The following is an 18,084-nucleotide window of genomic DNA, read 5'->3' as shown; positions in this document are numbered from 1 at the left end:
TTGTTGGTTTTTACCCTAGAGATACATAGATCTGCATAATAGCTGTAGAAAATGTAAGACCATTTAAAACGTTGCTTAATTTTTCATTTTAATGTATAGAAAACTTTGGAAATGCTCAGTGTATTAGACTGGTAGTGAAGTAACAGGAATAACAACACATTCATGACGGCATAGCAGTATATATGCAAAATACTAAAGAGAAAATATTTTTCAACTACAGCTTATTGTCAGCTTTCAGGTAGCAACAAGACATTTTTGTAAAAGCTAAAAAAGGTAATGAATGGATATTACCACGATAAATTTAGCATTTGTTGACTACAGGACCAATATTACTCAAGAATAAATCTTCTTTAAAGGGGTTGTCATGATATTTTATTATTGCGGCAAGAGGCCGGGGAAGTTGGAAAAAAAACAAAGAAAAAAAACGTATCTGTCCCTGATGCTCCTAGGCTGCTGTCCCTGCGGTACCCTGGGGCTTTTCTAGTGTAAATTACACCGCATGTGATCAGCGTCACTTCATGTCACTTCACCTTTCCATAGTCCACTGATTGGCCTTAGCAGTCAAGTGTGACGGGAACTTCCGCAGGAAAATCCCTGGGTTGCAATGGGACCGGTGAGTATATTTCTTTTTTTTTTTCCACTTCCCCGGCCGCAATAATAAAATATCCTGGATAACCCCTTCAAGCAGCAAAGCTGTGTAACTCGAGAATGAACTTAGTCCATGCATATAGATATTTAGGACAGACATCCCCATTAAATTGCACAATGAGCCAGTAACATTGGTGAAACAGGATAGTAATAGAATACTTTGTGTTTCCTTGGGGTTTGCATTGTAACAACTGATAACCAATCTATTTTATTAAAATAACATAAATGATACGGTGCCACAGGATGTGTCTAACATCAGCTGAGAAACAATGTGTGCTCTGACAGAATTAGGCCAGCTCATAAAATGAGAAGCATAACATAATAAATAAAATTCCAGAAACCTGAGCATGTGTACTACAGGTCTGCCCTCCTTCTGACTTTGCTGTTGATGTTGGCAGGCGGTGGGCTGCGATCGGCAGCTTGGGAGCAATGCCAAAGAAGACAATTGTGGAGTTTGTGCAGGAGATGGGTCTACATGCCGGCTGGTCAGAGGACAGTCCAAAACACATCTCTCCAATGAAAAAAGTAAGTTTCTTGTGAATCTTTTACCCTCATACTCTACAAAAATGCCATATCCAAAGGAACTTCATTGGTAATAACTAATTACTATGGCTAATAGGAGAATCTTTGCTACTATACGTTTTCTATAATAAAGAAGGTAACACTAGGGGATATATAAATTGCAATGCCCACTATATACCTCATGATTTCACCGTCTGTTATATAGGAAGAATTCCATGATTGCTGCGTGGAATGAAGAAGGTACAGTAGACCTGTTGACCAATATGGCAATGCTTTATAGAATACTTTATAGAGTTATTATTTCCATTCTCTACATAGGACACACAGAATTATTAGTTTCATCTGTCACTGACTTTATAGATACTGAAACTTATGAGAATTACACCACCAGTATGGTTATTTAAAACGCCAAGTAAAACGTGGTCAGAATTTCAGCATAACTGGACAACCTGTAGTTTTGTATGTTTTTTTAAGCAACAAAGTGAACCAGCCACACAAAATATATGAATAAAAATTAACTTTTATTAAGTGCTCCTAAAAGGTGTAACAACATATATACATACAAAATATATGAACAAACATAAAACAAAATCATATAGGGGTAGATAATGCTACAAATACCAACTTGTCAGCCATGGAATGTACACTGGATGGCAACACTATTATCATAGTACAAAGGGCTCAACCATAGCTAAAACTGAAGGTGTCCAATAATAAAGTGTTACCAGACTTCTATATAAGATTGCAGCTGATACCCAGTAGTTGTCCCCTGACGAAACCTGTCAAATACAGGTGAAACGCGCGTCGGGTCCCTTTACTGTTGGTATGTATGGAGTCTAATCTTGGATCATCCTATGTGGGCAGTCTCATAGCTATCTGTGGGTTATTACACTGATTATTTGTTGTTTTCATTTACAACACTTTATTATTGGACACTTTCAGTTTTAGCTATGGTTGAGCCCTTTGTACTATGATATTAGTGTTGCCATCCAGTGTACATTCCATGGCTGACACGTTGGTATTTGTAGCATTATCTATCCCTATATGATTTTGTTTTATGTTTGTTTATATATTTTGTATGTATATATGTTGTTACACCTTTTTAGGAGCACTTAATAAAAGTTAATTTTTATTCATATATTTTGTGTGGCTGGTTCACTTTGTTGCTATGGTCATATACCCACACATAATTTGTTATATTTGCCTCTATTGTTTACTAATGTTTTTTTAAGCTAAAGCCAGGAGTGGCATTAGCAGCAGGGAGAATTTTCCTTTATATTTCCCATTCCACTTGAAGCCACTCTTGGCTTTGGCTTTAAAAAACTGCAAAATCTGCAAAAAAAAAAAAAATGCAACTCTTCCGCACCAGGTGGTGGATCAGTCACTGCTCGTGACATGTTAGTTTAAGTAAATTGTTGTATTATCTATGAAATAACAATTCTGGAGCATCTTTTAATAAAATGCTATATTGTGCTGTTCCTCTTTTATTCCTCCTAGAAATTTACCAATAAATTGACAACAGGGTGTGCCCAGTTGGGGGTGTTCCTCTACACAGTCTGACTCTTCGCTTTCAGACTCTTTTCAGACCCCCAATGATCCTGTCAAAAGAAGATAAGTTGGTTTAATGAGAGTATAGCGTATCCATAGTCGTGAGGAAGATAGGTGCCAAATATCTGAGATGTTCAGCTTTCCATTTAAAGAAACACTCCCAGCAGAAAGCATTATAGTTCTCATTGATAGTAATGTAGCTAGTCTACATAGATGTAGCTACAGTAGTTTCATACTGGGTGTTTTGGTGCGGTCTTCCGGACCATTATGCAGTGTATGTGTGTGTGTGTGTGTGGGGGGGGGGGGGGGTTTGCTTCCATTATACTGCCTGTGGGGAAATAGTGACCCTTTTGCTGTGTTTGGAGGCAAAATTGGACAATTTTATAGCATGCAGGGGAAAAATGGCAACTATACTATATATGGTATAAAAAGGGGCCATTATACAGGGTGGGTTCAAAAGAGGAATATTGTACAGTGTGTTGGACATTAAAGGGGTCATTATACTGTGGGGGGGGGGGGGGAAGGGGGCCATTATACTATGTAGGGGCATTATATTATCTTCTAGACTTGCCATCAGTTGACCCACTGTCATCTATATTAGCAGAATATCTACAAGTCTCTTCTATATTCTGCAACTGAAACCACAGCAGTTTTAAAGCCACAGCATGTCACTTATTGCTGCAGGTCACACTAACCTTTGCAACGCTGCAAAACACCTACAGCAACTCCTGCAGCGGTTCCACAACAAAACCACCCAATTTCAGGTGTATCTTGCTTTGGCAGCTTTTGCAAGAACACATTGCTGCAGCGTGAGCTGTGCTGCAACGGGGCCTACTGAGGATCTGTTGCCCCAAAGCCTACACAATCCTGGAGCAGGCCCAGCCTGAACTGGGCGACATTTCAACCATACGTAATACCATTGTTTATGAGTACTTGTACAATAGTCATACATTACACCTAGAAGAAGGTAGGAGTTATTACACTGCACGATGAATAGTAAAACATGAGGTTTGTCAGACTATCAGTGAAGTGCCATGGGGAGATTTCACAGTTCATTGTTCATGCCATATCTTTACTGTAGATCAGATTATTTTCCTATGAAATTCATTCTTTCGCTATCTTTAAACATCTTGGTGTTGAAGTCATAAAACTGTAGGCTGTGCTCTGCGTATGACTCCTCAGGGATGACTAAAGTGCCAAGACTTTTCCTAAAAGAAAAGAATTAATTCAATGAGCAAATCTGTAACACTTTGAAAATTGGACATTTGGCAGCCTTGTACTAATAACCAGTAGTGAGAAAAAAATCAACACATCTGGGACCTCCGCACACTTTTCGTTTTACCTCTTCATAGTGAGTCGGGGCTTAGATATTGGACATCAACAAAAGTCCTGGTGTTGCGCACAGCACTGCTCACCTCGGCTATGTCCAGGGCACATTGCTTTTTGACTGTAAAAATACCATAGTCTGCTGTGCCAAATTCTCCTTGTAAAAATAAAATGTGAGTTGGTCAGTCAGGATCACTTAGGATCTGTTTCACATCAGATGTGTTGTAACTATCAAGGCTACTACTAAGCCCTACAAGTGCCAACTACTGCGCTGGCTGTCATGAATTGTAATCTGCCCCCTAACAATACTAGCCATATGTCCTTTATATCCACATGTACTCTTAACAGTGCCAGTGACATGTATCCTTCTTGGTGCTAGCCAAGGGCCCTCTAGCCCTCACCCTTTGCGAGAATACTGCATGGCGCGGTACACTCATTGCACTACATACAGAAAAGCAGTGTACAACATCTGATACAGCATATGGGTTTATGTAATGTGGGACGCAGGAGATATATCCTATAGTCAATGCAAGAAGGGCTGCAATGTGCTTCTGTCATAAATGTTCCAGTTTGTAAAGGAAACAGTTCTATTAATATTATTTATAGAATCAGTCAGAATACAATGTAAGTAATAATTCTAATTTAAGAATTAAATGTACTCCTATTATTTTCACTAAATGTATTTTAGATGTAAGATCATCTCAAATACATTGTCTTACATATATATGACCTGTGGGATCACCAGTGCTTCAAGGAATCAGCTGTACCGCACCTCTTGTGTATTTTTAGATATCCTTTACCAGTTTATATTTCCAGAAGACAATAAGAGATGGCGTAGTAATTATTCAGTGTGACATCTGGATGCCCTGACCCTTCATCAGGAGCTTACATAAAAGGGACCTCCCTACCAGTGATGGCATCAAAGGAAATGGACCAGTCCCCTATAGACTGTGTCGTATTGTAGCATGAGCAGGATTTCCTTCCCACTGCAGAGAGGATTATTTTAAAGGTGGCAGCACAAATACTATGACAGCCAAACACACACTTAAGCATCCTGCTGCACCCAGCAAAAGAAAAACTCATAACTGAGAGTGTGAAAATGTAGGCTATCACAAAGTATGATGTCAGAATAACTAATAGCTGTATAGTACCTTTTGCCATCCATATATGTAATACAGTATATAACAGGAAATCTAAGCTTTGTGATTGCCCCATGAGAGCTGGACATTGTCAGATACCTCATCTGCTATGTACTAGCTAAGCCTGAGACCACCCACTTGACAGTATAGAGTCTAATTGGCACATCAGGCCCGAAAACGAATAGCATTGATTCTTTGAGATTGGAGGGGGTATGGAAAATATTCCAACTGTGCCAGAATCAGTGAAGCAGCACCTAATGAAAGGATGCAAAGAACTGGAGCTTTTGGAGGTGGTGATATGTCCTCTTTTAAAATGAGGGCACAACATAGTGGTTATATAATAGTGGCACCTAGCATTACAATTACAGTATAAATTGGGTACACAGTTGAGAGTTCCAGTATCTAATGGGCACACAGCTTGGTGGTTACAGGTAATTCTTGGGCACACATCTTAATGGTTACTGGTGGGTTCTCAAGTAACTTGTGGGCACACAACATAATATGCTCAGAGACCAAGTCACAGCAAAATACATAGCCACAATGGGTTGGTATAGTCCTAGTCTCTGAAAACACTCTGACACACTTTGTTTTTTTAGCGTCAGTTCATTGAGGTTTTTAAGCATTCATTTATATACCACTTTCTAGAGGTCCCAACAAAGCATTTTAGTGGGATTGAGATCTAGACTTTGACTAGGCCATTACAATAACTCATTTTTTTCTCTTCAGCCATTCTGCTGTAGACTTGCTGGTGTATTTGGGTTCTTGATCTGTTACATGTTACATCATTTTCTTCCAAGCTTTAACTGTTGGATAGATGGCCTCATATTGGACTTTGTCATACAGAGGAGTTCATAGTCAATTCAATGGCTGTAAGGTGCCATGGTCCTGTGGCTGCAAAACAATCACAAATCATCACCGATCTACCACCATGCATGACAGTTGGTGTTTGTGCCGATAGGCTGTCCTTGGTTTTCACCAAACATGGCACTGTGCATTATGGCCAGACATCTCCACATTTGTCTCATCTGTCCAAAAGGCCATGAGGCATATTTGTAAAACTATCTCAAAACAAAATTGTCTTAGGTACTCACTGTACAATGATAGACTTCACATTGTTGGGAAATGGTCTTATACCGAATTGATGATCTACTTCTGTAAGATCAGTGCTGATGTCTTTTCTCCTTGGCAAGACACAGACCATCAAACTGCCAAAACTTCTAGTTTTATATATATATATAGTCACACTTGCTGATGACTAAGTGGATTTGATTAGCAGTATCTGGCTGCTACTCCCCCCCCCCCCCCCCCCCCCCTAATTCCTATGAAAGTATTAAGGGTGTTTCTGTTACCCAAAAGCCAGTGCTTGAGCTCCTTGTATGGACCAATTCACATTATAATATATAACATGGTATATGATTCCACTTATTTTTATAACATTCACTGCATCATTTAACGATTATAGACCTTATGTCTGCCCAGCATCCGTTTAACTATGGTAGGATGCCCAGAAATAGGTTAGAATGAATGTACTGTATATCTACTGTAAAGTTGACTGTGCAGAAATCCTTTATCTTGTATTTTCCATATGTCATTTACATGTTGCTAGAAAACTCTGAAGCATTAGATACTAATAGAAGTGCATTATGAACATACAGGACATGGGCTAGAAATAGACTGACACCTTCTGGAGTAGGAAAGTAAAGTAATTGATCAAATGTACTGGTTAATAAAGAAGGGCAATTCAGGAACAGAGGAATAGGGCATTTGGGTTCAGTAGCCAAAAAGCAGTAGGGTAAGTTTGTGCCCCCCTTTACAGAAATAGTAGTGGCAATAATGTAACCAGAAATATGTGAATATAATGATAATCCACAACAAGTAAGTTCTTGTATTATCTTCCAGTATAAGTATTTCCTTTTATGGCCTTCCTTTAGAAAAGCTTCCATCTGTAACCATGTGTATAATCTTACATCAGCTCGAAAACATTACAAATGAGTCAAGCAGCCGTGGCGCTCTGCATGGTTGTGTCAGGTGATAAGTTTGATAAGTACAAGTCTGTGTATTGATCCAGCTCCAGAAAGCTCTATACCACATACACAGACCTTGTCAAACAAAATATTTTTGTATTTTATTCAATGTGACATATGAAGTGATTGTTGCAATTAGCTTGTCTGGGACTTCCAGTGTATCTATACGTAATGTCCAGTGCATGAACATGTGTAGCTGTTCCCACTAACATCAGAACACATGGCATGCTTCTGTGCAATGTACTAAGAGAACGTTTTTGTTCAAGTATTAGGCTTCATTCACATCTGCCTCGGAAGGTAGTTGGTTCTGTTGGGTACCATTGGTGTTGGTGTCTGATCTTGCAAAGTATTGTGTCTTCCTTTATAATGCAAAAATAAAATACAGATGTGAATGGAGACTAAGGCTACACAGTAAGATAGTAACTTCCCACCTACAACATGCACTTCACAGGCAAAGTTGACCTGCCTACCAGCAAATGAATGAAAACGTGATCGCGTTGCACCACATGTTAGGCCAATTGTGATACAGTATTTGCAAAAAAATGCAGCTCGCAACCCGACTGCATTTACTTTCATTAGATGCAGTACAGACAGGGCGACACTGCAATATTTGGCTGCATAATCTGTGTCACGAGTGATGGTGTACCTATAGCCTTAGCATGAAACTTTATGAGTGGAACTTATCAAGGGCTCTTATCAAGGGCATTACACAGTCACAAATTTTGGCACATGCAAACTTGTAGCACACTATTGAAAAGTGGTGAACAAGTGGTTGGGGCTACGCAAGAGGGTAAGTTTCTGACAAATTTATCATCACTAAAAGCAGAAAGTAGCATACATTGTAATGAAAATCTATATCTGCTCATAGCTAGCACAGAGCATAGATTTTAGGCTAAGGCTATAATGCACTGCGGGAAAAACCGCGTCAGGAACGCATTGTGGTTCTTCCCACAGCGCTTTAAACAGAACGTTCACAGAGTTTTCCTCTGCGGACTTTCTGTTACAATTATCTTAATGGGGAAACCGCCGGCGTTTCCATAGATATAATCGACACGCTGTGATTTCAAAAACCGTGCCGGGTTTTGGAAATTGTGGCATGTCCACGCCGCAGTTTTTACCGCAAAGTTGGCATGGGATTCGCAATAATCCCATCCACTTTGTAGTTACTGTAAGGCTAAGGCCCCACGGGCCGTAAACGCAGCGTTAAAGCGCTGCAGGAAGAACCACTGCATGAATGTGTGCGGTTCTTCCCGCAGCGCTTTGAACAGAAAGTTCAAAGTTTTCCTCCACAGACTTTTTCTTACCATTATATCTACGGGAAAGCCACCGGTGTTTCCGTAGATATAATTGACATGCTGCAGTTTTCAAAACCGCAACGGTTTTGGAAATCGCAGCGTGTCCGCGCTGCAATTTTTTTTCACACAAAGTGGGCATGGGATTCTAATCAATCCCATCCACTTTGCAAGTACTGTACAGCGCCCAGATTTCTGAGCCATGGGCCCCCGCCCTTACTTTTTCGTCTTGTGACTCTTAATGTTCACTTTTCATATTCATGTATTTCAGATTGACATTGGGGTGTGAAACACAAGTCTTAATAAATAAATAGCATACTGAAACAAAAAAGGGAAATGGACTTTATAAACCCAAGATGCAATGTTTCATCTCCAAATGGACCTTTTTCAAGCTTTGCCTGTTAGGCCAATAAAGTCAGTTTCTCTATGTTTTCATTCAGTACTAACCTGTGTTTTATAATATTTTGAAGGTTGATAAACTACAGACCATAGATCAAGTGTCCCCTTTTTTGGCTATTTGAAAGTGCAGCTCCTTATCTATCTATCTATCTATCTATCTATCTATCTATCTATCTATCTATCTATCCATCTGTCTACCTGTCTATCTATCTATCTTTCTATCAATCCAGTATATATGTGCCGAGAATAAAATAGAATTACTTGGTTCTGAATATCTCTAAAACCTTTTTGGAAGCATTGAGTGTAAAGTAGACCCCCAGCTAATCTGTGCCTGCCGTGGCAGAGTATCACTTTTTCTTGGCAGTTTGGAAACACTGAATTAGTATGCAAAATAAACTTCATTTGAGCCTGCAGATACATGGGATGCCAAGATTTATAATGCCAATTTATCATCTCATTTAGGATTTGTTTGAAATCTTGAATTCAATGCCAAGGGTGCTAGTCACTGACTGGCATATTTATGAACAAGACTGTGACCATTAGTGTTTATCCTGTGGGCACTCAAATCTGAGGTTTTGTACAGGACTATTTTGAGAACAAAAATACACACAAAATGTACTTAAGCAAATTATGGAAATCCCATACTGAAATAGGAGTATTGTACATGTCAAAGGCTCCCACAAATACCCAATGTTGTGTATTTCTTCCCAAGCAAAATATATCTGTAACAAAGTATTGTGTATCTCTAGGTGTAGGTCTGTGGAGATTAAGATCACTCACTTGCAAGCCTTTCGCTGGAACCTCTACTGTGATAAATTGATAGTAGGCTTGGAAAGCTGGAACAGTTCTGGGTGGTTAAAAGTGGTTTAAGTGAGCAGTTCTGCGAAATATTTGGCATAAAATATCTTTGTAGTGGCAGAGTTCCACTTAGCACTGGCATGCACAAGGTGAACGTGACTCTTTAACTTTAACTAAGCGAGCTTGTTTGTGAAAAGCAAGCAGCATGTCACGGGCCCCAAGCTTGAGATCCATCTCCAGTGATACTGAGCAGATGAAGAGAAGTCTATGGTATTTTCTGCAACATTTCAGCAAATTTCTCTCTGTTGGTTAAAACAACAGTTTGATCTATTGTCTGTTATTGGCATAATACTGGGAAAGAGGTACAATATTTGGTGTTCAGTGGGATTGTATAAAGTGTGTCCATTTCACCAATTATTGCAAATATAAAATAATATTAGAATATATCCTACCATACAAACAACTTGCCACCAGGCCTGAAAAGCAAATGACATGTTTCTTCTGAGTATTTTGGTGTTTTGTTAGTATTGATAGAGATTAGGGTATACTAGTCAAATGGGCAATAAGACTGCATCACATACAGCACACAAAGAATCCCCACTCAGCTAGTATATCCTAATTTCCATCAACACCAAAAGGGTCTTGGAATGGCTGAATTGCTATGGATAAACAAAAGGTTACAGCACTTATCAGATGTTGTACAGTATGTCATGGGGCTTTTCAGACCTGGTGACAGGTCATCCTTAAGCATAGTGTATGCTTTGTTATGGTATTATAGGATTGTTAAAGGATAACTAATCATTATTTTCCATTAATTAAAAGCACAAGTGTCAGTAAGTAACTTTGTAATATATGCCTTTCTCCATTTATCAGACATCCCTTCTTCCCCCTTCCTTATAAACTCCTTATATTCATGGTTGTGGATAGCATGGTGGCTCAGTGGTTAGCGCTATTTAGATGATCTCTCTCCGTGGATGCATGGGTTTCCTTGGGGTACTCTGGTTTCCTTCCATATTCCAAAGACATACTAGTAGGGAATTTAGATTGTTAGTTGTACTTGGGACAGTATTGACAATGTCTGTAAAGCATTTCCATATGTATTGGCACTTTATATTGACTTCAGTAAAACAGTGATCAGGACTGATTTTACACTCACTGATAAATCAGGTTTCAGCTGCTGTTCATAGAAGTCTATGGAGAGGCAAGGGGAAGAGTAAGAGGTACAGACACTGCTACTGCATATTTTACTGCCTCTACTTGCTACACCATTCATTACTGCTGTATGTTGTCCTTCATGTTGCTGTAGTACCGTGTAAGTGTCTAGACAGTGGTATACCTTCTAGAAAGGAGCTGTGTAACTTGTGAGGGGACTTTGGTGGAGGGAATGGCAGTCACAGACTGAACTACTTCTCTTGCTAGCTGTCAGTTCCCGGTTTTTCTATATATCCTTTCCATTTTGCATCACCACCCACTGTGTGGGACTGTGTCCGGGTAAGAGCTGCAATTGGCCTGGTGGGCTCCTGACTGGAGTCTACTATTTCCACCAGACGGGCGCCAGGTCACCATTTTTGAACTTCTCTCTTGCTAGCTAACACAGTTATAGGATTTTCCTGTAGTCTCCACTAGTGGTCTTTCACTCCATAGAGATTTATGGGGATTTTCTGATTTACATATTTATGAAGTTCCTATCCCAATTTTTGAGGTGGGATGGGGTCCATTATAATTTTTTGGTTACCTATGAATTCTGTGTAAGCTCCTCCTTTTTCTAGATATAGGAGAGCAGAATCTCCTGCGTGTAGTGTATGAGAGATAAGAACACTTAGTCTCCACTCTCTAGAAAACAAGCTTCTATGCTAATCGTCCTAGTTGGAGGTGCATGAAATGCTAAATTAAAGGTCTTTCTTTACAGAAGATAGTCATGTTTTCTGAATTCCATTTTCTTCTTATGTATTTCTTTCTAAGGAGTTGTGGGAGGCCTGGATGTTATTTTCTCCTCAACTTTATTGCTGGAACAAAATAGTATTTTTTGCAATTCTTCTATGTTCTTCTAATGTAAAATGCATACACCTGTGTTATTATTCAGCCACATAGCCGCAAGCTCTGCCCCAGTCACACGATACTCCCAACATCTGTTTTGATCAGTGTAATGTCTTTTTTTTTCCATAGGAGAAGAGACGGTAATTGCTGTACCGCATGGAAGTCGCAGCATGAGAATCACAGTGAAAGGACCAGCTCACGTTTGTATGAACCATTCTAAGTTATATGTGACATGTATGTCAGTTCAGGGCCGATGTGATGTTGATTTAGCTTGAAGTAAAAGAGTTAACAGAGCTCGGGACACCTGTTTTCCAGTTCTAGTGGAAGTTATGATGTCTTGGGGATTAGCTATAGTTACCATACAGTGATCTGCAATGATCTTCAGTCCTTGGGAGTTCCCGGCCAAGTGCTCATCGAGTTTTTTCTAAGTTTTGGTCTCCGTTTTAGAGTGGAGACACCTGGAGATATATTACCATTCTAAAGTTGGCTTCTAGTTCTGGTAAATAAGATCTTTAAAGAGCATTGGCACTGGTGAGTACGTGTTGGGTGGCAGGACCGACCTGACTAGCACAGCAAATGAATGGACAGAAGCAGTATGCTTTATGTTGCTTGCTTTTTCCAATATATTTAATTTCCATATGAAGGAACACCCCACCCTGTAGCAGGTCTTTCTGCTGCACACTGCTGAGGTCTGTTTGTGCTGTATAGCAACAGCTATTGTATCTGTTGATCATGGCGAGGTTATAGTATACTGTAATACACATCATTCATTGCTAGACTAGCTGCTGCCCTCCTCATTCTCCAAGGTGTCCTCACAGCAGGTGGTCTTTCCTTATTTTTCTTTTCGGCTTTCTGCCATGCTGAAGTTCAGTAGTTCCCAGCCAGTACCAACATGTTACGGAGGCACTACTTGCCTCTGATTCCAAAAGGTTTTAGTTACATTATATAAGTGTACATGTTGGGGCCCAAAAGGCTGACCTGAATGAGACATCATTTATTCACATTCAATATGCTTGGTCATTTGTGCCTAAAGATAAGCCGCTGTAAAAAGTATCTTGTCTATATGAGGTATAAAGGGAGTCTATCAGCAGAACCCAGCATACTAGCCCAGCCCCACACAGGGCCATTTTAATATATAAGGGGACTCTGTTCAAAAGTTTTTAAATGCTCCTCCCCTCCCAAATTTAATTTCCCATAACTAATCTCCTGATGAGGCTCCCTGCCCACTAAACCACCACAGAAAAAAACAACAACAAAATACTCACCTATCCGCACTCCCACAGACCTGCAGGTTCCATCTATAATATCTGTGGCTGCATTATCGCTGTTTTGGTCAACATGCAAATTAGCTCTTTGGAGGTGGTAACTTCTTCACTGCCAAAAAAAAGAAGCTTATTTACATATTGATAAAAACAGCGATATCTCAGCAGCAGAGGTGCTAATTTACAAGGGGGAAAACATTAGATTTAGGAGACCATAACCTATCTATCTGCGGAGCTGGGTTGATATGGTGAGTTCGGGTGACAGATTCCCTTTAAGAACCATGTGTAAATTTTATCAGTACTCACATATCAGAAAGTGCTGCAAGACCACTATATAAAGCAATCCAGGCTTATATATTTTCAGGCATTGTACTATGCGGCTGACCCTGTGGGATGTCAATCTGAAGTCAATGTCATCACATGTAGACACAAGTCAATAGCAGAGTTAGTGGGCTCACTGGGATACCAGTGAATCCCTCAGTGGTTTGGACACAATAGTGGACCTCAATCATCCAGAAGAAGACATCACCAATTAGAGGGCACTTGAATCTGTTTCTTACAGGATGATTTATAAATAATCAGTTAAGCCTTATTGGGGATATGTCCTAGTTATATGCAATTCAAATTGAGCATGTACATATTCTGCCCAGAAGGATGGGCCCCTCAGGAACTCCCCACAAGGAACTCCAGTCTGACTCTGCCCACGAGGATAAGGCCGGTTTTATTTCTTACATTTATTAGTTACTTAGTTCTGACCTTACAACGTAAGTAAAAGAACTTAATAACTAATTATTAAATAGGATGTAAGGTCTCTCTTATAATGAGAGGCTGCAAAAATTAGGGATTTTAAAGATTGGGGTTTAACCAAGGATTTATTATATTTGCCAAATTTGGAGATGTTAAGAATTTTTCTTCTGATATGGTCGAATTGCCATCTGACGCTAAAAGGTTTTTGCCTTCTTCTGGATCAGCTCTGTAGGATTATAACATGACGTCTTTATTAAACCCTATTACTTGTGGAACTATGGAACTTAACTTTTACTGCACACAAAGAAAAATATTAGGCTGTGTTCACATCTGTGTTAGAGGTTCAGTTATGTGTAATGGATATTTAACCTAGCTTAATATAAAGGAAAGGGGCTATTAAAATATAGGATATTGCCTATAAGGCTGAGCCCCCACATTGCAGAAACGCACATTTTTTTTGTTGTAGCTTTTGCTGAGTATTTTTGAGACAAAGTCAAGAATGGCTACAAAAGTAAAGGGAAATATATATTTGGCTCCAAAAAACGCAACAAAATCTGCCACAAACAGCCTGACCTTTTCACAACATGGGGCCTCAACCTAAATATCTTTACACCCAGAGAATAATAAGGGTTAATTATAAACCTTCCAATCTCTCAAAAAATAACAGAATCTTTAAAAAAAAAAAATGAATTGCCGAATAGACTAGTGAAAAATATTTAGCATCTACAAATCTGCAAAGAGTATTACACATATTGATGTGTTCCACAGATATGATCTTGAGATGATGGAAAATGTACAAAAATTATGTGCCCTATTTGCAAAAGGTTATTCCCTTTCGTGTATTTAAACAGTTACAAAATAGCAAAAACTCATGTGCACAGACATCAGGCAAGATCAAAGAGTCTGTAATTTAAGTATTGGATTATATGGTTGTAGTTTTCCCAGGAAAACCTATGCAGGTGTCAGCAATAGCAGAGAGTATCATCCTCATATAGGGCTAAATATGGAAAGCACTCTGCATTGCTGAAGGAGAAATGGGAATGGACTATATTCCTTGTAATATCATTTCTTATTTCCCTTATAATATATTTCTTAGTTTATTGCTGTTCATCTAGAATATATCAGTTATATCTGGTGTCCTGGTGGCACTTGTAACCTTGCAAGATACATTCCACAATGGCTGTAAGTTGTACTCTACATTATTACATTCTTTTTAGTACGTCCACTCTACTAAGTGCTTCAATGTTGTATACAAATTCTACTTGGGAGAAAATTATAGGAATAATAATACATTTTATTTATATAGCGCCAACATATTCCGCAGCGCTGTACAATTTGTAGGGTTCAAGTACAGACAAAAATGTACATTACAAAGAAATAGTCACTTCACACAATGGGACTGAGAACCTTGCTTACAAGAGCTTACAATCTATGAAGTAGAGAAGGGGTGACACAAGAGGTAACAGGGGCGGCATTGGAGGTAGCATTGCTTATATAGTGGTCAGACAATTTTGTAATAGAGGTTACTGTCATTACACAGACATAAAACTGTATGAGCCATCACCAGTCGTGTCCTTTAACATGTGGATGGTGCTTGGACATATAAAGTTAGTCCGAAACGGCATCATATCATGTGGGGTAATGTAGGAGCGGGAACAGAGGAGGGTTTGTTTTAGGGATTTTAATTACGGTACTGAAGGGTTTGCAGGAATTGTAATAGGCCTGTCTCAAAAGATGTGTCTTTAGTTTGGGCTTGAAGCTGTAGAAATTCAGAGTTAATCTTTGTCCGGGGTAGAGCATTCCAGAGAAGTGGTGCAACTTGGGAGAAGTCTTGTATACGAGCGTGGGAGGTTCTGATAATAGATGATGTAAGTGTTAGGTCATTGAGTGAACGGAGAGCACGGGTTGGGCGATGGACAGAGATAAGGGAGGAAAGGTGCAGCAATATGGAGAGCCTTTTTTTATCTCTTGCCAATATATTCTGCAGCATTTTACAGACTTTGTCATCATAGATTGTAAATGAAATAAAAACAAAAGACCTGGCTCCTGTAGTGTAGCGGTAATGCCCAGTTGCAGCTCCACCCGGACACCCACCAGATTGGTGGTATAAAAACAGAAATAAATAAAAAATAAAAACCGAGATATATAGAGCGCTACAAAGGCTGGAGACTTCAGATATGAGTTAAATCCGTTTATTGGGTTCCAAAGACAGACAAATGGCAATGGCTACGCGTATGTCTTTGAACCCAATAAATGGATTTAACTCATATCTCTATACGCGCTCTATACATCTCAGTTTTTATTCTTTATTTATTTCTCATCATAGATTGGTTACAGTTTACCAAGACGAGGTAATAAATGGGCTCCAGTGGTGAGCCTATGTTGCCAGTCTTCTTATGGACTCTTACAGTAAATATATCTGTCCATTTCCTGGTAAGAGTTTAAGCCAGGGGTCCTCAAACTTTTTAAACAGTGGGCCGGAGGCAGAACAGGTCGCACAGACATCGGGAGCGGTGCCCTCTAATAGGTAAAGTGAAGTGCGCTCCATGGCCTGGCCCGAGCTCCCCAGGAGCTTCATTATAAATGCATGACTGCCGGCATTGTCGGCGGGGCCAGACAGAAGTGCTTGGCGGGCCGCATGTGGCCCTCGGGCCGCAGTTTGAGGACCCCTGGTTTAAGCAGTCCACTTCCTCTTTCTGTTTTTTACTATAGGCATTTTTAAATAGGTTTTTTTTATTACAAACTACAAGTTCTTTCACTTTTAATGCATACCTTAAAGTGTACCTCCACTTAGATATCACAAAGAACTACTCTAGAATCTCTCCATGCCAAATGGCAGATTGGGTTGCAGTATGTAAGTTGAGATACAGGGTAGCAGACTCGAATCAGACTGCTATATGCCTTATACATGTTTTTAATTTTGTATGTTTCTCTTTTTAGCCATTGAGTCAAAAACCTTACAAGGCGAGAGTGGAGAGCACAGCTTTACTAGTCCTGGAACCTATATCATTGAAAATACAACTGTAGAATTTCAGAAGGGATCGGAAAGGGAGATCCTAAAGGCACCAGGTCCACTGCGAGCTGATTTCATTATTAAGGTATATATTCTCATTTTCTTTTGTAGGAAGTTTTTCTTTTATTTAAATGAACCTGATATATGGCAATCTATGAACATATACACTATTGAACACAATTTAAAAACCTCCTTGTGGTAATGACTTGACGATAAGTAATTGAGAATTGGGTATTATATCAAAATAATGGGATTTTCTGTCCAATAAATGACTTATATATTGCATTTACATCAGTTTTCCCCTCTGCAAGCTTGATAGCTAATTGTCAGTTTTCTTTTCGCTAATGGTGAAGACTTATTTTCTCCATATACATCACATGGAAAAAACAGGAGATTCTGCTCCCCTTTCTTTCTGTAGTATAGAAGCAGCAAGAAGGAATCAGCATAGTCTATATGTGTGGTTTCCTTTGCCTCCCTCTACCAGCTCACTCCTTCTACTATCCCTCTCCATAGACTTCTATAAGTTAAAAGTCTGTTTTGTCTCTTAATGCAGAGAGCAATGAATTCAAAGTGAATGGAAAGAAGCAATTTTCTCTAATAAGATATAAGACAGTATCTTATAATTACTTGCAAACTACTAAATTATGTAAGTTTTATCAAAAACCTCTCTTTCGATCTCCACGAGTCCCTGAATGCTTAGTTCTTTAGAATCTGACAGATTGCTGTATTACTGATGAAAAAATACAGAAATAATATCAACACTTTATCATTATAGAATAAGTTGCCTAGAACATGAGGTTATTGGTGATTTAGTACAAAGAATGTATTTGCAAGGTCGTAAGATGGTTGCTTAGGCAGTGCAGGTCTTGAGAACATTATATATAAGGATCTGATGAATGGTGGCCTTCTTAAGCTACTATTAAAAGTGTCAGCAAAAAAAAAAAAACTATGACAAAAATGCTTAAAAGGCATCTAGCAAATGAAATGAAATTTTGTGGTAATTGTTCACTTCCTTAAGTTACCTTTCCCCGTTTTTTGCTACGAATATGTCAGGTTTCTTTGCCATGTTTCCATAATCTTTTCTTTACAGCTTCTAATTAGGAGCTAAATTAAGTTTTCAGAGCTTAAAGCCTTCCAAAACCTGTCTCGGGAGGTAGCAGGAACAGACAGATCTGGCAGACCTCTTTGGACCTGTGTGCATGATCCTTAGAAAATTCAATCATTTTATGTGTACAATTTTAATTATAACCTACTAGTGATTTGAAAACTAGCCTTCATTTTCCCCTTAGTCCAGATTATAGCCCCTTGGTGAATATCACATCCAAACTG

General features: G+C 39.2%; 1 protein-coding gene across 1 annotated transcript in view; it reads left to right on the top strand.

The window, feature by feature from the left end:
* ADAMTSL3 (ADAMTS like 3) overlaps positions 1–18,084 on the top strand; it is a 312,808-nt gene that overhangs the window by 214,662 nt on the left and 80,062 nt on the right. The window contains exons 7-9 of the mRNA XM_075273425.1: positions 1,047–1,173; positions 11,863–11,937; positions 16,683–16,840. Coding sequence (XP_075129526.1) covers positions 1,047–1,173; positions 11,863–11,937; positions 16,683–16,840 — 360 coding nt within the window. The remainder of the gene's footprint in view (positions 1–1,046; positions 1,174–11,862; positions 11,938–16,682; positions 16,841–18,084) is intronic.

This window comes from Leptodactylus fuscus, chromosome 5 (genome assembly GCF_031893055.1).
Source record: "Leptodactylus fuscus isolate aLepFus1 chromosome 5, aLepFus1.hap2, whole genome shotgun sequence".
Lineage (NCBI taxonomy): Eukaryota > Metazoa > Chordata > Amphibia > Anura > Leptodactylidae > Leptodactylus > Leptodactylus fuscus.
This window is presented reverse-complemented; position numbering and strand designations above follow the sequence as displayed.